General features: G+C 35.3%; 1 protein-coding gene across 17 annotated transcripts in view; it reads left to right on the top strand.

The window, feature by feature from the left end:
* The window catches only part of bt (projectin protein bent), a 229,024-nt gene that overhangs the window by 178,076 nt on the left and 29,046 nt on the right, over nt 1-21,902 (top strand). For all 17 annotated transcript variants that reach the window (XM_085953753.1, XM_085953755.1, XM_085953760.1 and 14 more), the window contains 27 exons: nt 562-740; nt 832-952; nt 1,798-1,936; nt 2,573-2,736; nt 2,851-3,164; nt 3,540-3,807; nt 4,422-4,582; nt 4,866-5,007; nt 5,356-5,464; nt 6,817-7,021; nt 8,038-8,305; nt 9,239-9,399; nt 9,578-9,722; nt 10,133-10,270; nt 10,762-10,890; nt 11,438-11,628; nt 12,438-12,552; nt 13,078-13,273; nt 14,004-14,243; nt 15,095-15,275; nt 16,140-16,284; nt 16,381-16,512; nt 17,774-17,922; nt 18,245-18,463; nt 20,485-20,721; nt 21,123-21,396; nt 21,597-21,757. In XM_085953753.1, coding sequence (XP_085809879.1) covers nt 562-740; nt 832-952; nt 1,798-1,936; nt 2,573-2,736; nt 2,851-3,164; nt 3,540-3,807; nt 4,422-4,582; nt 4,866-5,007; nt 5,356-5,464; nt 6,817-7,021; nt 8,038-8,305; nt 9,239-9,399; nt 9,578-9,722; nt 10,133-10,270; nt 10,762-10,890; nt 11,438-11,628; nt 12,438-12,552; nt 13,078-13,273; nt 14,004-14,243; nt 15,095-15,275; nt 16,140-16,284; nt 16,381-16,512; nt 17,774-17,922; nt 18,245-18,463; nt 20,485-20,721; nt 21,123-21,396; nt 21,597-21,757 — 4,883 coding nt within the window. The remainder of the gene's footprint in view (nt 1-561; nt 741-831; nt 953-1,797; nt 1,937-2,572; nt 2,737-2,850; nt 3,165-3,539; nt 3,808-4,421; nt 4,583-4,865; nt 5,008-5,355; nt 5,465-6,816; nt 7,022-8,037; nt 8,306-9,238; nt 9,400-9,577; nt 9,723-10,132; nt 10,271-10,761; nt 10,891-11,437; nt 11,629-12,437; nt 12,553-13,077; nt 13,274-14,003; nt 14,244-15,094; nt 15,276-16,139; nt 16,285-16,380; nt 16,513-17,773; nt 17,923-18,244; nt 18,464-20,484; nt 20,722-21,122; nt 21,397-21,596; nt 21,758-21,902) is intronic.

Below are 21,902 nucleotides of genomic sequence, written 5' to 3' on the forward strand. Positions count from 1 at the left end.
CAAGATTAAATCCAAATATATGCGAAATTGGTAATATATTACATGATAGGATTCTGTATGTATAGATAGCACTTAATCCGATGAATCAAAATCATGCAATATCTCCTGAATATAGACCAAAGTTCAGTACATTAACTAAGGACAATTCAAAATACTGTCCGATTCGTTATTTTGAGGACTAACCTTAAAATGCACGATGGCAACTCTTGAAATGTAGGTGCCTACATATTACTTTTCTAATCGATCACATTTAAAATTTAATATTATTGAAAACTAACAGTGGCACCTGTGAAAAACAACTATAACTATTTTGTCAGCATACTTCGTCCACTGCAGAGAACTGCATTTTTAAATAAAATTTCATTCACACAAAAAATATAAAGAATAATACACTTTGCCGCTGAAAGGGTATACCATGTAGTTGAGGATTAATGTATAATATTCTAGTAGTCTTCAGTAGTCTCTTTTTCCTTTGAATCCCTTATAATTCACGGGTATAAACATTCAGAAGCATAAAATTAACCAGTTTTAATCATCCTTACTTTAATATTATCTTTTCAGGTAAACCATCGAAGCCAAAGGGTCCATTGGAAGTAGCAGATATCACCAAGAATGGCTGCACGCTTGCCTGGAAGAAACCAGACGATGATGGCGGTAGCCCCATCGAGTACTACGAGATCGAGAAGATGGATCCACTCACTGGACAATGGCTGCCTTGCGGAACTAGCAAGGAACCCAAGGTACGATTCTTTATCATATTAGTCATATTACATGGTGAATTATTTAATATTGTAATAGGATAGTACATTATTAACGGTATTATATTTATAGGCGACAGTGGCTGGTCTTCAGGAGGGCAAGCAATACAAATTCAGGGTGAAGGCTGTCAACAAGGAAGGTGAATCCGAAGAATTGGAAACTGAGAAGGCCATCACCGCCAAGAATCCATTCGGTACAACAACCATTATTATTTTAGTAGTAACAAATTAAGCCACTAGAAGCAAATCTAACAAAGTTGAAATCCACCGAAATTTGACTGTTGACTCTTTTCAATAGTCATTTATTTGTCAACTTTGGTTTCAAAGTCTACAAGTTGGATGCAAAGCCAGAAATTTGAATTAATAAATTAATGATAATTTAATATTGTTTTCATAAAAAGATAAAATCAGTAAGTAAAACAACTTTGATAATTCAATGTAGGCTTACTTTATATGAAACATATTTAGTATTTGCTATTTTTTCAAAAAAAAAAAGTTATCTGGGAGATTGTTATCTTTGCTTCTAATAGTTTCAAATGATATTATTGTCAAAGATGTTAAAGTAAACTTGAAGTTTCTGTGAAGGTAAACCTTATGAAATCAAAACTTAATAAATAGCATTGATTAAATCAGCTACAATTCATTTCGCTATTGCATTAAAACGTCTTGAATTAGTGGTACAAGTCTAAAATATTTTTTTTTCAATAAACCATTATTACTTAATTTAGTAAAACAATAACGTTTAAAAGTAAGTAACAGACCAATACATTTTAGTATGCCATTTTTTTTCATTTACAACCAATGTATTTAAAACATCTAACGCAGAGAATATAATTTGTTATATACTCGTAATATACGATATCACAAACGTTCCAGGATCATTGTCGATAAGACGTGTTAAAATACAAAAAAATGTCATCACACTCTTTACTATAGTAATTTAATCTCATTGGTATTTTATTGGCTTAGTCCATGTCATGCGTAGTTTGTATTGATATAATGTATTACACGTGTAATAATAAGTTATTGATAATTTTAGACGAGCCTGGCAAACCTGGCCGCCCAGAGCTGAAGGACTGGGGCAAAGACTTCGTGGAGCTGGAATGGGCCGCTCCCAAAGACGATGGAGGTGCACCCGTCACCGGATACGTCGTCCAGAAGAGAGAGAAGGGAGGAAGGTAATACAATCATTTCTCGTTCAATTATTTTGCCTTCCATTATAAATAGGAAATAAATATTTTTTCCTGTGAAAATTCAAAATGATTCATTTATAGTATAAATATAAATTAATTAAAATACAAATAATTTAATTTAATTCTATGTATTTTTTTTAATGAAAATTTGTTGTTCTTTAAATGTCCTGGTTTTGAATTTCGACCAAGAAATGAGCTTCGGCACCTTTTAATAAAAAAAAAAACATTGTGATATGTAAAGTTCAAATGTCTCATTTTTATCAGAAAAAATACAACCTTTGGTATTTTTTTAAACTTAAATAAATTGAGTTCTAGGAAATATAGTCACCCTATAAAATTCATAATGCAAATAGAATAACAAATTTCTGGAAATAAAATCATTTTTACGACATGTACAATTAAGCGTGATGTACTACCAAGTGGTACGCGAGCCAAAAAAGGTTGAGAAACGCTGATTTATACAGTCAACCTGAACACTCAATCATTTTGCATACAATATGCACTTGAATAGATAGTGGGTATAAAGGTAATTTTAATTTATATTGTACAGTAAATCTCGTTGTTGATAATGCGAAATTTGTTATAATTTATTCGTACTTATGTCATTTATTATCTTTGTAGGGCATGGCAGGATTGCGGAAAGAGCCAAGGAGATAGGCCGACAGCTCGCGTAACTGATGTGGAACCAGGTCATGAGTACGAGTTCAGGGTGGTTGCCGTTAACAAGGCAGGACCCGGAGAACCATCAGATCACTCCAAATCTGTCATTTGCAAACCCAGATTCTGTAAGAACTATTATGTCAATATTATATTTATAAAGTAATAAATTAATGTTGTTTATATTCTAAATAAATATTATCACAATGAATAAACTATAATGTTTTTTTTGTGATATACAGTGGCCCCCAAGATCGACCGCAAGAACCTCCAAAAGAAGACCGTTCGCGTGGGTGAGACACTTAAAATGGAGGCGGACATCATTGGTGAGCCCGATCCAAAGATCACATGGACCTTCAAGGGAACAGAACTCAACTCCAACGAGAGGCTGAAGATCGTCAACGAGGAGTACAAAACATCTTTCATTTACACCAAGATGACGAGAGCCGATGTGGGAACTTACATCGTCACCGCTAAGAACGACTCCGGTACTGATACCGTAGAAGTTGAAGTTCTTGTCGTTGGCAAACCATCCAAGCCAAAGGGTCCATTGAAGGTACGGACTTTATATGTTGTTACTTATCAGCCAATGTAGTAGCTATATAATATAGTTTTATTTATACCGTCTTAAATGCATGTAAAATTTATAATTACATAATATATGCCTACCTACTTTTAATAATATAGTTCTATAATAGTCTAAAAAGGGTAATAAAAATATAATCTATTATTGGCAATAAATTAAAAATATAAGTATTCAATTTTGAAACTAATAGAAAAATAATTAGTAGGTATAGAATATCGCACGCTCCTCGACTATCTTGCGACAGTTTAGTATCGATGACAATATATAATTATGTAATTGTTTATGCATTGGTTTAAAATTTATTGAATATTTAAAATTAATGTTGATATATTATTATGTTGTTAGGTATCCGACGTGAAGGCCGACGGCTGCAAGTTGAAGTGGGAGAAGCCAGAAGACGATGGCGGCGAGCCGGTTGAAGGCTACGTCGTGGAGCGCATGGACGTGGAGTCCGGCCGCTGGGTGCCCGTCTGCACCACCAAGGAGCCCGAGTGCGATGTCACCGGCCTCAACGAGGGCAAGGACTACATGTTCAGGGTCAAGGCCATCAATCCTGAGGGAGAATCCGAGCCTTTGGTTACCGACGGTGCCACTACAGCTAAGAACCCTTACGGTAAGTTAACCTTTTTACCATATTATTAGTTTATGTCTTTATAGACTTCTTTATGATTGATTTGGTTACAGTATCTAAAACATAAAAATGACTTGAGTATTTTCAAATTCTTCTAAAATTCTAAAACAATCTATTTCGGTACAACAATGAAGTGAATTATTGTAGTCTCAATATTCATCATACAGTGCGACTTTCATATCGAGTCTTCTACGTCACCACGGTTATTTTTAGAACTAAAACACTCCCCTTGCATTTACTTTCACCGTTACCATATTCCCCGCGCCCATAATTCAGTGTGTGTTTGATATCACGTGAAATCATATCAACATTAAAATGTCTAAACAGCCGAAAATCATTATTTCGAATGTAGTGAAGAAATTCTGAGGAGAAACAGAAAGGAACACTTTTAATTCCTCTAAATAGTAATCTGCTATGACAAGTCAACACACAAAGAGCACGTGGTGTAGTGTCAATGCGCAAAAATCACGCAAAGTAACAGTGTCAGTGACGAAGAAGACTTAGTATATAGCCTTTTTAGCTGTCTTCAAAGTTGAGAGTTCATGAGTCATTATTGAATGAAATTATTTATCTAATTAACACAATATTAATTACAGACGAGCCCGATGCGCCCGGAAAACCAGAACTCAAGGACTGGTCTGCAAATCATGCAGATCTCAAATGGGAGAAACCGGCCAACGATGGTGGATCTCCCATCACTGGATACATCATTGAGAAGAAGGACAGGGACACCGGCAAGTGGGTGAAGGCTGTTGAGGTAAGAAATACATATTTTACAATAATCATTATCATTAGCTTATGGGGCCATTCAAAAAGATACTTTCCTCAGTGTAAAATAATAATATATAAAAAATATTGTAATGCCTCACATCTCATATAAAATTAAAACATACAATAAGAAATAACGTTCTCACAGTTGCGATTTTCTTTGTCGCATATGACGCAATGGTTTCTTCATAAGATTTAAAAGAAGGCCCCGAAACAGCAAGTTACAATTTCACACATTCCCACTTTAATAAACAATTGTCATTTTCTTGCAGGTTCCTGGTAACAAGTGCGAAGCCAAGGTGCCCGATCTGATTGAAGGAAAGACTTACCAGTTCAGAGTGAAAGCCGTGAACAAAGGTGGTCCATCGAAACCTTCTGCCGCATCAGAGAATCTGCTCGCCAAGGATAGATTCGGTAAGATATATAATATATAAAATAAAATTAACTACCATTGTTTACTTCTAAGCGGAGCATATCGCCATTCACTATGTGGATGAATATTATTAACAAACATCTTCGATAGTTGTTACTTGTTCGGCCAACTCATTGGCACTTTGCTCTGAACTAAACACACGTACAACATGTCATTTTAACCGAGATTCAAACCCGTAAATGGTTACTCTGACACTACTACATCGTAACAATCATTAATTCTGAAAAATTCTCACATATGCTTTGTCAGTTTGACATAACAGAATAAATGAATGTCCTTACATAATGATATATAAATTAATGTATTAATCTGTTTCAATTAATTTATAGCTGCACCGAAGATTGACCGCACCAACATGCGTGACATCACCATCAAGGCTGGACAGCACATCCGACTGGATATCAAGGTCACTGGAGAACCTCCACCAACCAAGTCTTGGTAAGTCCAACACAGATCTACCGCGTGTGTAATCTTATAAAAATCACATTTGAACTATTTTTCAGGGATCACTATAACAAAGACTATTTGCCCATACTAGTCTTTCTCTCTTTAAAAACACACACTATCTCTTTCTTGTATCATTCTTTTTCAGATAGTAAATCATATTGGCGACTTCTCTCGTGCCTTTATAATTAATAATTTTTACAAGATAAAAAGAACTTTTTTTATACAACGTTTTTAAATTTTCTGTTAAATCATATAAACTTGACTTGACTAGCTTAATCGATCAAAAAAATTTGTACTTGATAGAAATAATACTGAAACGTCATATTGATTTCCATAGTAACGCACGTATATATTAATATTAATAATTTAGTTGCTAGAACCCACTTAGCGACCAATAATAGTTTTACTTTTTACGGATTTCTTCCGAAATAACTTTTCATACAAAACAGAATTAACTGAAAATGGAATCAATTCTACTTAAATATGGCTAAAAGTATTAAAAAAATGCATTGGCATCGTGTTCTGATATATTCTAAAAGTTTCAAATGTCTAGCTAGTTGGGAAGTTAGTTAAAAATCGATTGCAAGATTTGTACCAGACAAACAACCACCGGACAAATAAGAATACGAGCTAAGAAAAACGTTGTAAATAAAAAAACGTTGTAAAAATATTATCAAATTAGGCTTTTCTTCTCCGTGTATCGTCTTCTTAACATATAATATCTTATTCTTGACCATATTCATTACGGCTAAGAAACTACCTGCTTTAGTCAAGCCACTAACTCGAATTCTTCAGTCAAGAGATGCATGCCCTGGTCTTCTTTTGGTCTCTATATTCATGTTTATAATTAACATTATCAATGCATATATTATACAACTCAATTTGAAAAGCGCTTCAGAGGGTATTAAGAGCCATTAGTTAAAATGTGTCCCAATTAATATGGTGCCTAGAGCATAGTGATATGTGTGGATGGACGCGATACGCGAGAGATACAGGCTCGATTCCTGCTGGGTGTTTTACTTGTTTCAAAAAAGATTTTTTCTATTGATTATAATATATAAGTGTTTTCAAAATTATGTATGTTCAAGGCATATATTTTTCGTTTCTCATGATCTACCCAAAAGTTCGAGTTTTCATTTTCTCACAATGAATAAGATTTCTTGGTTTTTTCATTATAACAAGAAACATATTAAAGTAGGCTGTCGTAGGTTGTGACCAGGTGCCTTTTTATCTTAGACATTATGATTACAATAACCTAGTTTCCTATTTCGTATTTTTTTCATACGTGATAAATGATTTGCCTAAACATTTTTGAATTGATTTGATTTATGATGTATTTCCAGGTTCCAAAACAAAGCTCGTCTGGAAACAACAGACGACCGCGCCATCGATGTTGAAGACTACAAGACCAAACTCTCCATTCCGATCACATCTCGCAAGCACTCCGGAACATACGTTCTCAAGGTTGAGAACAGCTCTGGCAAGGATGAAGCCCAGATCGAAATCATCGTTCTGGACGTTCCTGGAAAGCCAGAAGGTCCACTCAAGGTAAAATAATTATATTATATGTCATAAAAAATACAATTAAGACGCAAGTATAAATGTTACACAGACATTGTTTATAAGCGAATCAGATTCTTTTCTGTACGCAAGAAGTTGGTTGACATATAGTATAATATGGTCGCAATCACCGACAGTGTTTAGGTCAGGTCTGTTTTATCACCGTATATCTTATTTATTTCCTCCTTAAAATATCGAACCTGACATAAAATATTCGTCACTGTACAGGCCAAGTAGCGTAACCCCCAAACAAACAATTGTTCAGGAAGTTAAAAAAACTGTGGGCAGTTAAAAAAAATACTTATTATGTTATTACAAATTGAGTGGCTTACTCTGTACCATGGCCCCCACATCCTAAAACGGGCCCCCCGGCCAGGATATTTGGCGGGCCCCCCTACCTATCGCTAATCTTAATGGCATGTGTGACGCACAAAAGAAGCGTTTTTAAAATTATGTTAGAGGTAAAATTAAGGGCCTTCGATTTATTTTTATGGATTTTTGTAGTTTTAATACATCTACTTGAATTATGTAGTTGTCAAGTATCAACACAAAACAATCAAAATGCATCTAACGGCCTCATTTTTAAATGTAAAATTCTCTCTGGTGAAATAATGTCGCAGGCGACTTTTTTATCTACTATTAGAGCAAATTAGTGATGTGTGTTTAAAAAATAGTTTTGAATTATTTTGATGACATATTTTTTTGGGATTTATGATACTACTTGGTCAGTTCGTGTAAGAGTATGCAATAAGTCCATTACCATCAAAATGTCACTTTGGTGAAAAGTGAGGGTTACGGCAATTGGCCTGTACAGTGACGAATGATACGTTGATATTTTCTAACAATGTCTTAATAATTTCACTGGTCCGTTTTACATACACCGATGCATTTTACATGTACAATTAGGCTTTAATATGACCCATATAAGTCACTACCTACTGTTAATCGTGTTTAATTTTGCTTGTATTTTTTATTTGAAATAATGCAAAGCTCTGTCCATTTAGATCAGCGACATCCACAAAGAGGGATGCAACCTCAAGTGGAACCCTCCGCTCGATGACGGTGGTGCGCCACTCGACCATTACTTGGTGGAGAAGATGGACACGGACACCGGCCGCTGGTTGCCAGCCGCCAAGGTCAAAGACCCCAAGGCAGAGATCGCCAACTTGGTACCTGGACAAGAGTACAAGTTCAGGGTTTCCGCCGTCAACACCGAGGGAGTTTCCGAGCCACTTGACGCTGAGAAGTCCATCATTGCCAAGAATCCATTCGGTGAGTACAAATCCAACAAATCATTACATATTATTATACTGAAAACTGCAATCATTCTGTAGTGACACCCACAGCAGATTTAAAGCGGCTATATTATGTAAATAAATCACATAAGCGTGAAGTTCAATAGTTTTGACGGAAAATATGACGTAGTTAGAGCGACCCCGAGCGAGTGAAAACGATACAATAGTCTTCATGTAAAAGCACTTGAAAATAAAAATGGTAACAATAATAAAATTTACACTACGTAATTCGTGCGCAGTAAAAAAAATCGCAATCTGAGCCGTTTCAAGATTAAGTTGCTCCACTATAATTTTTATATTATTGTATATGGTCGCTATCGCCGGCAGTATTTTACATCGCTTCTGTCGTATCAGCTTATTTCGGTCGGCCCGTTTTCTTCTCGTTCTTGTTAGTCGCCTGAACTATCGAACTTTATCAATTATTAGTGTGGTATATTCTTTTAAAATGTATTCAGTACAAAGTAACAAATTATTAATTGAAGACGTTCACAACACGATATTTATAAAAAAAAAAAAAAAAAAAAAAGAACAGGTAAATCAAATTATAATAAAAATAAAAATAAAAACAAAGAATATGCTTAGGGGAAAAAAATAAACAATGAAATAAAAATTTCTAAACAAAAAAGTTAACTGACCGTCAGGATGAAATAGTTTTTCATCCAAAAAAGATTATGGCTGCGGCCATCGCAAATATTTTTTTTAAATTCAGGATTAGAAACCATTTATAGCAAATGCTTGTCCATGTGGTGATGTTGGATATTGAATGATCATCACTGAGTTGATATTTAGTTCCGCAAATGACTTTAATGAGCGTTATTAAAGTGGCTGCAGTGTAATGATGCAGTTATCAAGTGAAATTTAAATAAAGTTACTCTCGATAAGTGAATTAATAATTTATTTAAATTTTTAGACGAGCCCGGAGCGCCTGGAACACCAGAAGTTGTGGACTGGGACAAGGACCACGTTGACCTCAAATGGAGCAAGCCAGTCAAGGATGGAGGATCACCAATTACTGGCTACGTCATCGAAAAGAGAGAAAAGGGAACAGGCAAATGGATCAAGGCCGCTGAGGTATGTTTTTCCCTCAATTTTTTTGTTATACATATTTGATTTCATGTAAAAATACTCATAATAACAAAACAGTAAATTCTTACTTGCATAATATCAATGAATATTTACACAAAGGAATAAACTACTAATGTTTTATTGTTAAGTGAATTATTGATTGAAATGGTTTCTTTATACACAGGTTGGCCCTGATGATAATGACAAAGCGACAGTACCAGACCTTGACGAGGGAGTGGAATATGAGTTCAGGGTGAAGGCTATCAACGCTGCCGGACCTGGTGAACCTAGCGAGGCTTCAAAGGGAGTCGTCACTAAGGCCAGGAGACGTAAGCCATTCAATTATTTCAAAATACAATAGTTTTGCATATTTTATATTATTTTTGCAGATTTGTAATACCTTTTTACATGTGATATCACATATTCTGTTAGATAACTAATTGTAATAGTCTACAAATGAGTTTTAAACATAGTTCAGACTGACAAATATCTAGTAAACAAATAAACATTATTGTTAAACTGTTTAAACGTTGTATATAAACTATATAAAAACATTTGTTTTCTTAAAATCATTTTAGATGTTTTTATGAGATTGTATAATTTGTTTGCGGGCAGATGTATAATGGGTTTTAAATATTGATAAACTTAAATCGCGAAACTGATGACAACAACCCGGCTTTGTATACATTACGGCTGTCAAATTTTCTTGTACTAATGACAACGCTTTCAATCCTTCCAGTGGCGCCCAAGATCGACAGGCGTTGCCTCCGTACCATCAAGGTCAAGGAAGGTGAACCAATCGCTCTTGACGTCAAAGTCACTGGTGAACCAGCGCCTGATTGCACATGGACCCTGGGTGGAAAGAGTGTGAGCAAGAGTAAGTGTACATTTCTTATTATTGAAACCAATTAAGCTATGACATTTTAGGCGTAACATCGTCGTCGGCACTATAATCTAATGCTGGTTCTTGCTGCATCCAGGAAACGCCTACACTCCCCTTTATCTGCCACGAGATCCCTTCACTAAATAACTATCAAGGATTTTGTGTATTTTTCTACACAATCCAATCATTGTATTCTAGGTCTTCCAATCCTCCCATTTCCTTCTGGTATACTGAATAAAGGGAAGGCTATTAGGTAGTTGGGTGCCCAATGAACCTGTCCTACTTCCACGTGCTATCCGTCGGGGGATACAACGTGTACAGGATGTTCATTTCTCGTTGCGTGCCATTTTCTTTACTGGGACTTATGCTACTGCATGTAGAAGGTATATTTACGAATTATGGAATTATTTGAATATTCATATATAAAAATGTGTTTACTTTTGTGTCTTACATAAAATTTGATTGTTGTTTTCATTAAATTGCAGTCATCAACATCCCGTACGTCACCAAGTACCACAACGACGATCCCAAGAGGAAAGAATCTGGAATATACAAGATCACCGCCTCCAACAAGTATGGACAGGACACGGCTGAAATCGAAATCATTATTACATGTAAGTTCACATTTCAAATAAGCATTATCTTGAAAGAATCGTATTTATTCTCTTTTTTGATTTTTTTTAACTTGCCGATTTGGGATATACTTATACATAATTGCCGCTGTGATGGGCATAGCCGTTTTTGTACGAAAAAGTGGCATTTTTAATAAAATATTCGTTCTCAGTTATAAACATGCGAACGCAAGTTTAATTCCGGCATTAAAATCTCACACATTTTACTACGGTAGACCTGCATAGAATGATGTTGTACATAAAATATAATTTAAACGATTAATCGTCAATAAAGCTCAATATCGGACAAATGTATGAGCATCTAACGCCGGTCTAAGAAATTCATAATTTCTCACTTAGGAGAATACATATAAGTAATTTTACCAAGCCTTAACGTCGCGCAATTCAATACCTGGAATTTTGTCTATATTCAGACCTGCGTTATTTTTATAATTAAAAATAATTAACTATTGCGGATTCTCAGTACATAAAGCTTAGTAAGAAACACTGTTAGGAATAAAATACTTACCTACTTTATTTACATATACAGCTAAGCCTGACAAACCAGAAGGACCTCTGGAGGTGTCCGACATCCACAAAGAGGGATGCACCCTCAAGTGGAACAAGCCCAAGGACGATGGCGGTGAACCCATTGAGGGATACTTGGTCGAGAAATACGACCCTGAGACCGGATCATGGATCCCGGTCGGCAAGACCATCGGAAATGTACCTGAGATGAAGGTAAAGACTGCAACAGTTCATTTTTTTTATTTATCAGTGTTAGATTTCGTTTAACAATCTTTTAAATTTAATGATAGAAAAAATGTTTGCCTCTTCCTTTCAACAAGTATTTGCTTAAAATAAACGTCCTACTTATACTACCATCACCAGTAGCGAAGGGTCGAGGTAGGCTATTAAGATCCGCCATAAATAGTGCTCATTAAAATATTGTTAGTCAAACTTACGTACTTATTATCATAGAACTAAGACTACAATTTACAGATGGTATTGGTTAGTTTTTAAAAATCAAGTAAACCCTGCATAAACCAAACCATAATAGTTTTGATGCATTTTGGGCCGGGTTTGATACCACAAACATTGTGCATATTTTTTCATTCATACTTATTTGTTTTCAATGGATTAAGAATACATATTACACATATTGCTAGTTCATTTTTTCAAATTCATTAAGCCCTGCCTAACCAAACTATAATAGATAAAAAATATTATTTTATCTATAAAATATTCAAAGTTATATAAGTGATTTAATTGTATAATTTTACATATTTTATAGATAGAGTATTTTTGGACTATTATCTATTAATATGGCTTAGTTTTTGTAGGGTTTAATTGAATTTTAAAAATTAACCAACGCCATCTGTAAATTGTAGTATTATTTCAATGAAAACAAATACGTATGATTGACAAAGTTTAGTGTGCACTATTTTTGGTGGATATTAACAGTCTACCTCCACCCTTCGCCACTGACCAATACCATTTACTTGTAATGCATAATATACAATATAATTATTTGATTAATTATTTTATAGGTCGATGGTTTGATTCCTGGACACGAGTACAAATTCCGTGTGAAGGCGTTGAACAAGGAAGGTGAATCAGAGCCTCTTGAGACTCTTGGATCCATCATTGCCAAGGATCCATTCAGTAAGTCACCTAATATATTCCTAGTACATAAGAATAATAATAATATAGTGATTTTCGTAAGATAAATACATTAATTGAGTAGGTTTATGTTTTGTCAGTGTTTCGATTTATTACCTTTTGGTAGACAGTTGTGAAAGCTTTATTAAAATAGTATTTAATAAAAAAAATCTTGAGTTAACTAATATAAATATCATTCTCTATAATATTTATAGAAGTCAAAAACTTACCGCAATATTCAATTATTTCAAGCCTATGATTAAACAAACTTCTCATCCATTGTATCTCAAATAAACTTATAAGCTTAAAGCCGAAATTACCTAAATGATAATTAGCAACTTTACAGGAGATTATTTGAAATGAAAAAATATTGGGTAATTCATATTATATTTTTTACTAACTACCCTACCAAAAAATAATTATAACTTCATCATGAAATAACTCTCAAGGCCGTACTTTTGGAACACAGTAGGTGATATTTTAAACAAGTTAATCGCATATTCTTATTTATGTTTTTCTTCTCTCCAGCCACCCCAGACACGCCTGGACAGCCAATCCCAGACGACTGGTCTGCGAACCACGTGGACCTCAAGTGGGAGCCACCAATCTCCGACGGAGGTTCCGGTATCACTGGATACATCATCGAGAAGAAGGACAAGTACAGCCCAATGTGGGAGAAGGCTGTGGAAACACAGTCCGACAAACCACAGGCTACTGTCAGCGGGTAAGAAAATCAGCTACAGATACCTATTAAAATATTTTACAAAAAAAAAATGAACTCATTGGGAATTGAAAATACCACTTTCCGTTGCTGGGCTGGGGTAGTTTACCCAAAGAACCAAACTATGTGTCCTTCTTGCGGAGAATTTCTAATGCCCACATACCTGAGAATATTTTAAAATTATGTTCGTTTAAATTAGCGTGTCCGGAAACTTGTACGTATGCAATTCGCCTTATCACACTTCTCCGTGAAATGTTGTATCGGAATATATGGCCGTATATTAAAGACCGTCCAACCTGTACTGACTGACGAAGTACTGACATAAAATTCATGTCTAAATAAAACACGGTTCTTGTCAGTTTACACTTTACAGGAAGCCAGCAGCAAACAAATTTTTGAAAATAGCCGATGTACTGTATTATCTGTTTTATCCTTGAATTCATGAATATTGCCAAAATTAACTATGAGAATTGAATTAATATTCATATTGAATCATCAGTCATCTCTTACCGATAAGAAAGCTCACGGCGAACTGTGCCACGGTGAAATGTTTTACGTACAATTTACGTGTAATCTTAAATTAGACCACATTGTTCGGTAATGCTCTCAATGATTTATATGACGACAGAGGAAGGGATGGTGAAACTACAAAAAAATCTGTTACGTCATATATGGACACAACCCACTGTACGCAATCTGTACCTACTCTAACCTATTTGTTTCTCAATTACAGTCTGATCGAAGGAAACGAATACCAGTTCCGTGTGATTGCTGTGAACAAGGCTGGACAGAGCAAACCGTCCGAAGCCAGCAAGAACTTCATTGCCAAGCCTAGATTCTTGGCTCCCAAGATCGACAGGAGGAATCTGCGCGATGTCACCCTATCTGCTGGATCAGCGCTCAAGTTTGATGTTAACATCATCGGTGAACCACCACCAACCGTGGAATGGAGATACCAGAACATGCCTTTGAGGTACAGATTCACCCCATAATATTATTTACAATCTCATGATAAATAATCATATGATTTACAATATAATATAGATATCAGCTAGAGTTGGGATTTTTTATATTAATTGAATTATCGTTTATGTGGTAGGACTCCGTTATAATGGTTTTAAAACAAAGTTTTTTGTTATTATATCAGTAATAATTTTTATTTGATTTGGATATTTAGTTAATACTTTAATGTACTCAAACGTTTTATTTTTGTGGAATAATTGTAGAATTAACAAAAAACTTTGTTTAACATTATTTTTTTCGTATAATATCGAAATACCAATGACCAAGAAGTGTTATAGAAAACTGTTAGTTTGTACTTTAAAAAATATTTAAACATCGGAAAAATACCATTAATCTCCTAACTGTCGTTTGATTATAGGGTTAGAAAAAATATGCATAATTAAAATACCTACTCATATGCCCAAACTAAATTATCATTCAAGAAAGTGCTGCTAATACCTACAAAGTATTGTTTATTTTTATATTATTACAAATTTATATATCGTCAGTAGGTAGTAGACATTAAATAAACAAAATGGAAAAAAATACACTTCTCTCAGTCTAATCTGGTAATCCCAGAATTGACAGTTATCTACATGGACCTACGTCCAGGATTGCAATTCTATGTACAATAAGCAATATTCATTATCTACAAATTGAAATTCATATAACTCTGAATCGCAGATTCATTAATTAGATAGCTTTTTCACATAGCTATAACAATTAAGTCTTTGTTCCTGAACATTTTTAATAAACCTTTATACATTAGCAGAACATCTAAGTCTAAATGTAAATCATAATAAATGTCACATTTTTATCCAGATCCTCAAAGGCAGTACAAATCGACAACGTGGACTACAACACCAAGCTGACCATCAGACCAGTGACCCGCGAAGATACGGGCGAGTACCAACTCACCGCTACCAACTCGAGTGGTAAAGACCAGGTCACGGTGACAGTCACCGTTACCGACAAGCCCACTAAACCAGAGGGACCACTTGTGGTAAGTAATCATATTTATACAGAAAGCATATCCAAATATTTAAATATCTTAAGTTGCATATTTTATAGGTTTGCCTATATAGAATTCATTTTAGCTACTTTTTAACTAAACGCTTCATATTATATTTAGAATTTCTATACCTAGGAATATTTCAAAACTATAATATAGTCGAACTTGGTTATTACGAGGAATATGGGACCTATTGAATTTGCTCATTATAACCATCACTCGTTATATCGTTATATAACATTTTTCGCGCAACGTTCTATTCAAGCATAGAATATAACAAATCAGAAAATCATCGTAAAAATCCCCGAAACAAGCATGGCATTCATAAACTACAAAATAAGTTGTTTATTGTAATGAAGTGCTGAGCCGCTGGCGCTGGTAGGTGTCTACTGACTTCACAATGCTTGAATTTTTTACATGCAATTTCAACCATATGCGTGGATACTTTTTCAATGTTGTCGGCGAAAACATCAATTAGACACTTCACTAGTGTCATAAACGTAATCCGATCCCGGCGGCATCGGTCTAGTTAACTTCCCGGTCGGATTTTATTGCTTAGGGTCGAAAATGTTGTTTTTAAACGATCGACACATTAACAGTTTTGCTCGGTATACCCGAGAAGTAGCTCGTTATAAAATGAACAAATGTATCGAGAAAATCATAAACTAAAATGTCACAGAATGTTTCCTCATTACATCCGAGATCTCGCTATTTCCGTGATCGTAATAATCAAGTTCGACTGTATTATAAATTTTATTATTTAAATATTATGTAAATTTCCAATTCACATGAAAATAAACTTAACCAACTACATTATTAAGAAAGACCCATATTAAAAATGTTGATGTCGATCAGGTGTCGGACGTCCACAAGGACGGCTGCACGCTGAAGTGGAAGCGACCCAAGGACGACGGCGGCACTCCCATCGAGTACTACCAGGTGGACAAGCTGGACACGGAAACAGGATGCTGGGTACCATGCGCCAGGTCTGCAGAACCAAGTAAGTTCTCTCATCGTTTACTTGGAAGACCATCATAATCTTAATAAAAGTGTCGACGAACTAATTAATTAAACCAAATGTCTTTTTTTCTTTCAGAATGCGACCTGAATGGCCTTACACCAGGCAAAGAGTACATGTTCCGTGTGTCAGCTGTGAACTCTGAAGGAGAGTCCGAGCCCCTTGTTACCATCGAACCAATCATCGCCAAGAATCCATTCGATGAACCCGGTAAGATCTTTTCACTAATATTCCATATACCGATTGCCACATTTGTCACCTCAGCGAATAAAGAATTTAAAATCGTAATAATATGATAACATTAGTTTTGGTCCCCAAGCGACTAAAAAAGAAATCATCGATTATTTATTATTAGTAATGTTGATCTATCATGCCGTGGGTCTCAGGTTCGAATCCTGGGTCTGGCAAGTACACATGTCGTTTTTCAATTTGTGTGTGAGTCAGGGTATGGACCTAATAGGTTGAGCAAGTGGCTGACATCCATTTCTCGTAAAAACAAAATCTGTTAAGGCCATGCATTAGTTGAGGCACGATCTAAAAAGATCGTTGCTAGGCGATGTGCGGATTGCGGGTCGCGGGTGAAAATGACGCCTGTCAAACGAAATATTATTTCTCATATAAATCCAACATACGTCCATTTTATGTTCTGTTTATTATTCTATTAGTATCAATAATAATATATTCATTGACATGTTTGCTTTTTAAAGTAAATGGGTAAAGTTTTTAGTCATCTTTACACGATTTTAGAATTAATTGGCCCGTCGCCATTACGCAGCAAAGTGACGTGCGTCCGACTCCACGTTCTCTCAATGAATGCGAAGCAAGTACAAATTTTCGTCGCGCGTACAGTTGAACATTATTTGGCGTTTCACTGATGCGTCACCTTAATACAAACCTCTACTCTGTGGAGGCCCATATGATCCTATTAGGATCGGACATGGTCGGAAAAAAATCAGAAGATTTAAGAATGTAACATTCTAATTATTGAACATACATAATCGTGACCATAAACGTAAACGTAAACATAAACGTAAAATCATAAACGTGACGTCAGTTAGTAATTAAAGTAATACCTGATTTGATTTAAAATACAAAATCCGATCGCCAATAGTAGCTCGTTTTGGAAAGCGCTTTAGTCAGTATTAAAAGCCATTAGTTAAAATTTATCGCAATTAAGTTTGACAGGTTCGATTAGTGGGGGGTGTCTTACTTTTTTCAAAAAGATTTTTTCTATTGGTTATAATATATTTTCTCAGAAGTGTTTTCAAAATCATGTTTAACCTACTATTGTTTATTCCGATTGGGTCCGATATCGAGAGAGATTAACTTTTATCAACACTGTTTTAAAAATTCTTCTGTTTACTTAATCAATACAAGAACTTTGTTTTCTTTCATAATATATTGTAACTTCACACAAATAAATAGGTACATTTAAATTTGACTAAACATATGTTATTGTTTATGTTACCAGGGGCGCCTGGAGTGCCATCCGTTGTTGACTGGGACAAAGACCACGTGGACCTCAAATGGACTCCACCGAGGGAAGATGGTGGTGCACCAATCACTGGATACGTCATTGAGAAGAAAGACAAGTTCGGAAATTGGGAGAAGGCTTTGGAAGTACGTATCCTTCTTCACACTAATACTAAAATTTCAACCCTAATATGCGTATTTAAGTCCAACATTTACATACTGTCAAACAAGATCTTCTTGGCTACGTGGTAAAACTGTGAACTAACAAGCTCCTCCCATTTTTACCGCACTTCGATTATAGCGCCTTCCGGTTAGCGACGAGTTGTCCGCGTGTTAAAACTGTGAACTAAGAAACTCCTCCTATTTAGTCGACAACAGCGACTTCCGGCTTGTTCCTAAATCTTCTTGTTGGACAGTACATATAAAATTTGATTGGTGTAAGTGTTACAATGTTTATTTCCTATTCTAGGTACCTGGCGACAAGCTGGACTGCCGTGTGCCTGACCTCACCGAAGGTCAGACGTACGAGTTCAGGGTGAAGGCCGTCAACAAGGCCGGTCCAGGAGATCCTTCCGACAGCACTCATCCAGTGACTTGCAAGCCCAGGAATCTGGCACCCAAGATCGACCGCACCAATCTGGATCCAATTAAGATCAGAGTTGGAATGAAGTTCGGCTTCGACGTTAAGGTTCGTACACCGATATCAATTATAAAAAAAACATATTATATGATGGATGTCACATTTTTGATTCTTATAATGTATTGCTAATTATTCTTATTAATAACCTATTTTATCCAAAGATATTAAAAAAATCTTACTTTTCAAAAATCACCTTCTTTGTCATCAAGATTTTTGGTTCCATCTGAGGTTCCATCAGATATTATAATAAGCCGACCTGACCTAACAATGGTTTTAATGAAACTATACATCCATTACTTATTATATATACTTTAAATCAATTTATCAGAATATTTAATATGAAAGTGGATATTTTTTAATAAATACGTCCTACCTAACACAAAATGGATACAAAAACAAAATGTATAAAAAGTAACACGCACAAAAATAGAATACCTCCCCAGCCCAACCATTTATCCAAGATAGCGGCTGGATTATCTTTTTGAATTTTCATGCTAATCCGATCTCTCAGATACTCAGTACGATATTCACTAGTTCTGTCCTCTAAAATTAAAAAACAAATGGGAGTATATTCATTCTCTATAGATTATAATAAAATAACGTAATAACAATAAGTAATAAGGTTATTTAAATAGTGACCGAGACCGGCGGCGATTTTCTTTGTCGTAAATAACGCAATTAATTTGTTAGAGTCTGTGGCGTTCGATGTGTGGGTTATGGTGTTGAGGATGATGATGAATAAGTCGAAGATGTATGCAGGAGCGAGTTTTATTTGCACCGTAACGGTCGGTACGATAGTATAGATACAATGATAGTACATATTACGTACTGAGATAGTTACAAGCCAGGTACTTGGATTCGAGTGATATTTTGATAAATCACTTTTCGTAATTTATACAGTCGAAAGTAATACCTAAACATTATATTCTAGTATGTAATTATATTGCACGAGTCAGCGGTTTAAATACGAATAGCTGTGAATTTTATTTATTATTACAGTCATAATATAATGATACTATGGGAATGGGTATTAGACTAATTTTCTATTGCAACACCGTATTTAATAATATAGCCAATCAATCTGCTGATACAGGTAAAAAGTTGTTTACCGGCAAATGAGTCCCTGGGAACTTATTATTGCGGTCGAATAATTTGATACATTATATCAAAATATACTCAATAATATACTGACAGCTACAAGTCTAACGAATTATGAAAATGGAAGCCTTCGTAAATGTATAAAAAGGTTGTAGACAAAAGTGCATAATTCATTGAATGTAACTTTGCTGCCTACCTATTGATATTTACTACAAAAAATTCTTTTATGACACATATTATTCTAACATGGTAAGCTTTGTCAAGTCAATCTGAATAAAACTCACTATGTGAGCGAAACATATATCATAAAAAAAATTATATGTGGTAATACATTAAATATATGATCATCAATCATTTTTTACCAATTAATCTGTGATTGCATAACTGCGTGCAATAGATATTCATTAAATATAAACAATAATTAATTACAATTTTCGCTTCTAAACTGAACTTCGATTCTAATAAATCTGCAATTTTTATTATTTACAGTCTAAATGGCTCCCAATTTCCACTATTGTTTTTATTGCAGAAAGTCTACATGGCATAAAAGTTTCTAACACCGATTAAATACCTAATACCGCAGAACACACTAACTGGAGAATACTAGTTTTGAGTAATTTGACTTTGAAGTTGTTAAAATGTTTGAAATGGTAGACCATGATAGATCATGTGAGTTTATTAAGTAATCGTAAAAAGGATGACTTTAAAATAAAGACTGTTTATTTATTAAGAAGGTTTCCAGATGGTAAAGTTTGAAATAAGGAATATTTTGGTATAACTAACTCAATATGTAATTTTTTCGAATTAGTGTCTTCTGCCAGAACAGTGACGATATTATGTTTTTATCAATATGGATACCATGATGTTGTAATACCGCACTGAATCACTTGGTTAATTTCTTTAGAGTCTTTTGTATGTATTTAATCAACTAATATAATACCTAATTTAAAATCTTTATGAATCGTTTACAGGTGTCCGGTGAGCCAATGCCCGAGACGAAATGGTATTTGGGCAAGAAGGAGGTGAAGTCTGGAGGCGAGATCAAAGTACAGCACACCGACTACAACACCAAGATGAACTGCAAGGCAGCCACCAGAGCCGACAGCGGTCGCTACACTATCACTGCTGAGAACTGCAACGGCAAAGACATCGCTGAAGTCGAAGTCATTGTCCTTAGTGTACCCAGCCCACCAGGAGGACCACTCAAGGTAAAGACTGTTGAGCTCATTTCAAGACACAATGGTTGTTAGATTCACTAAAAACTCTTGCTAATTTTTGAGTCAAATTAAAACCAGTAAGAACTTTGTTACATACAGATCTTCAAAGTTAAACTGAATTTCAATATCCCCTAAAATAATCCACGTGATAATTTCAAATGGTGCTAACATGGAATTGACTTAAAAGATAATCACTTGTCTTTCTTCAACATTGCTGCTATTTTAAATATAAAAAGATTCTTTCATTTAAAAGTATTTAATGTGACAGTTGTTTTAGTAAGTAATTTTAATTTATGTCTTATTCATAGTGAGAAAGTGTACTGTAAATAAAATAAATATATATTATATTGAAACTGTAGGGGACATACTTATTGTAAAATTAATATTCTCAGGTATCTGACGTTCACGCTCATGGAGCCAAGCTATCGTGGAACCCGCCTGCCGACGATGGCGGCCAGCCGGTCGACAAGTACGTCGTGGAGAAGATGGATGAAGCCACCGGTCGCTGGGTGCCAGCAGGAGAGACCGACGGCCCCGCCACCTCTTTGGACATCGATGGCCTCACCCCTGGACATAAATACAAGTTCAGGGTCCGCGCCGTCAACAGGCAGGGCAAGTCCGAGCCGTTGACTACTCAACATGCCACCGAAGCCAAGAATCCATTCGGTGAGTTTTTTCAGATGATTTTGACCAATGCAGCGAAAGTAATCATGCGGATATAAACAATACATTATTAAAAATAAACGGATCATTGCTGTTATTCATTCAAGTAACATTATTTTAGTGAATGGTTAAAAATATAAACCGTGTTATTTGGCAAAATTATGGACTTGTCTCAATCACATTGTTTCTTTTATTTTCAATAGACGCTGCCGGCAAGCCTGGAACACCAGTTGTTGCAGACTTCGACAAAGACTTTGTTGAACTTAAGTGGACCAGGCCAGAGTCCGATGGTGGTGCACCGATCACCGGATATGTCATTGAGAAGAAGGACAAGTTCTCACCCGATTGGGAAGAGTGTGCTCAGGTATTTATTGCAATTACATTAAAAATGGTTATACGAGGGTGGGTCAATAAGTCCTTAGAAAAGCCGACAGGTGGCGCGACTAGTACTGTAAGCGGTTTGTTTTCATGCAGCGGCACTACCGATTCAGTATGCTACGAAGTTTCAA

Source organism: Rhyacophila brunnea, unplaced genomic scaffold (genome assembly GCF_057557595.1).
Source record: "Rhyacophila brunnea isolate RB1 unplaced genomic scaffold, BYU_Rbru_1.0 scaffold_4, whole genome shotgun sequence".
Taxonomy (NCBI): domain Eukaryota; kingdom Metazoa; phylum Arthropoda; class Insecta; order Trichoptera; family Rhyacophilidae; genus Rhyacophila; species Rhyacophila brunnea.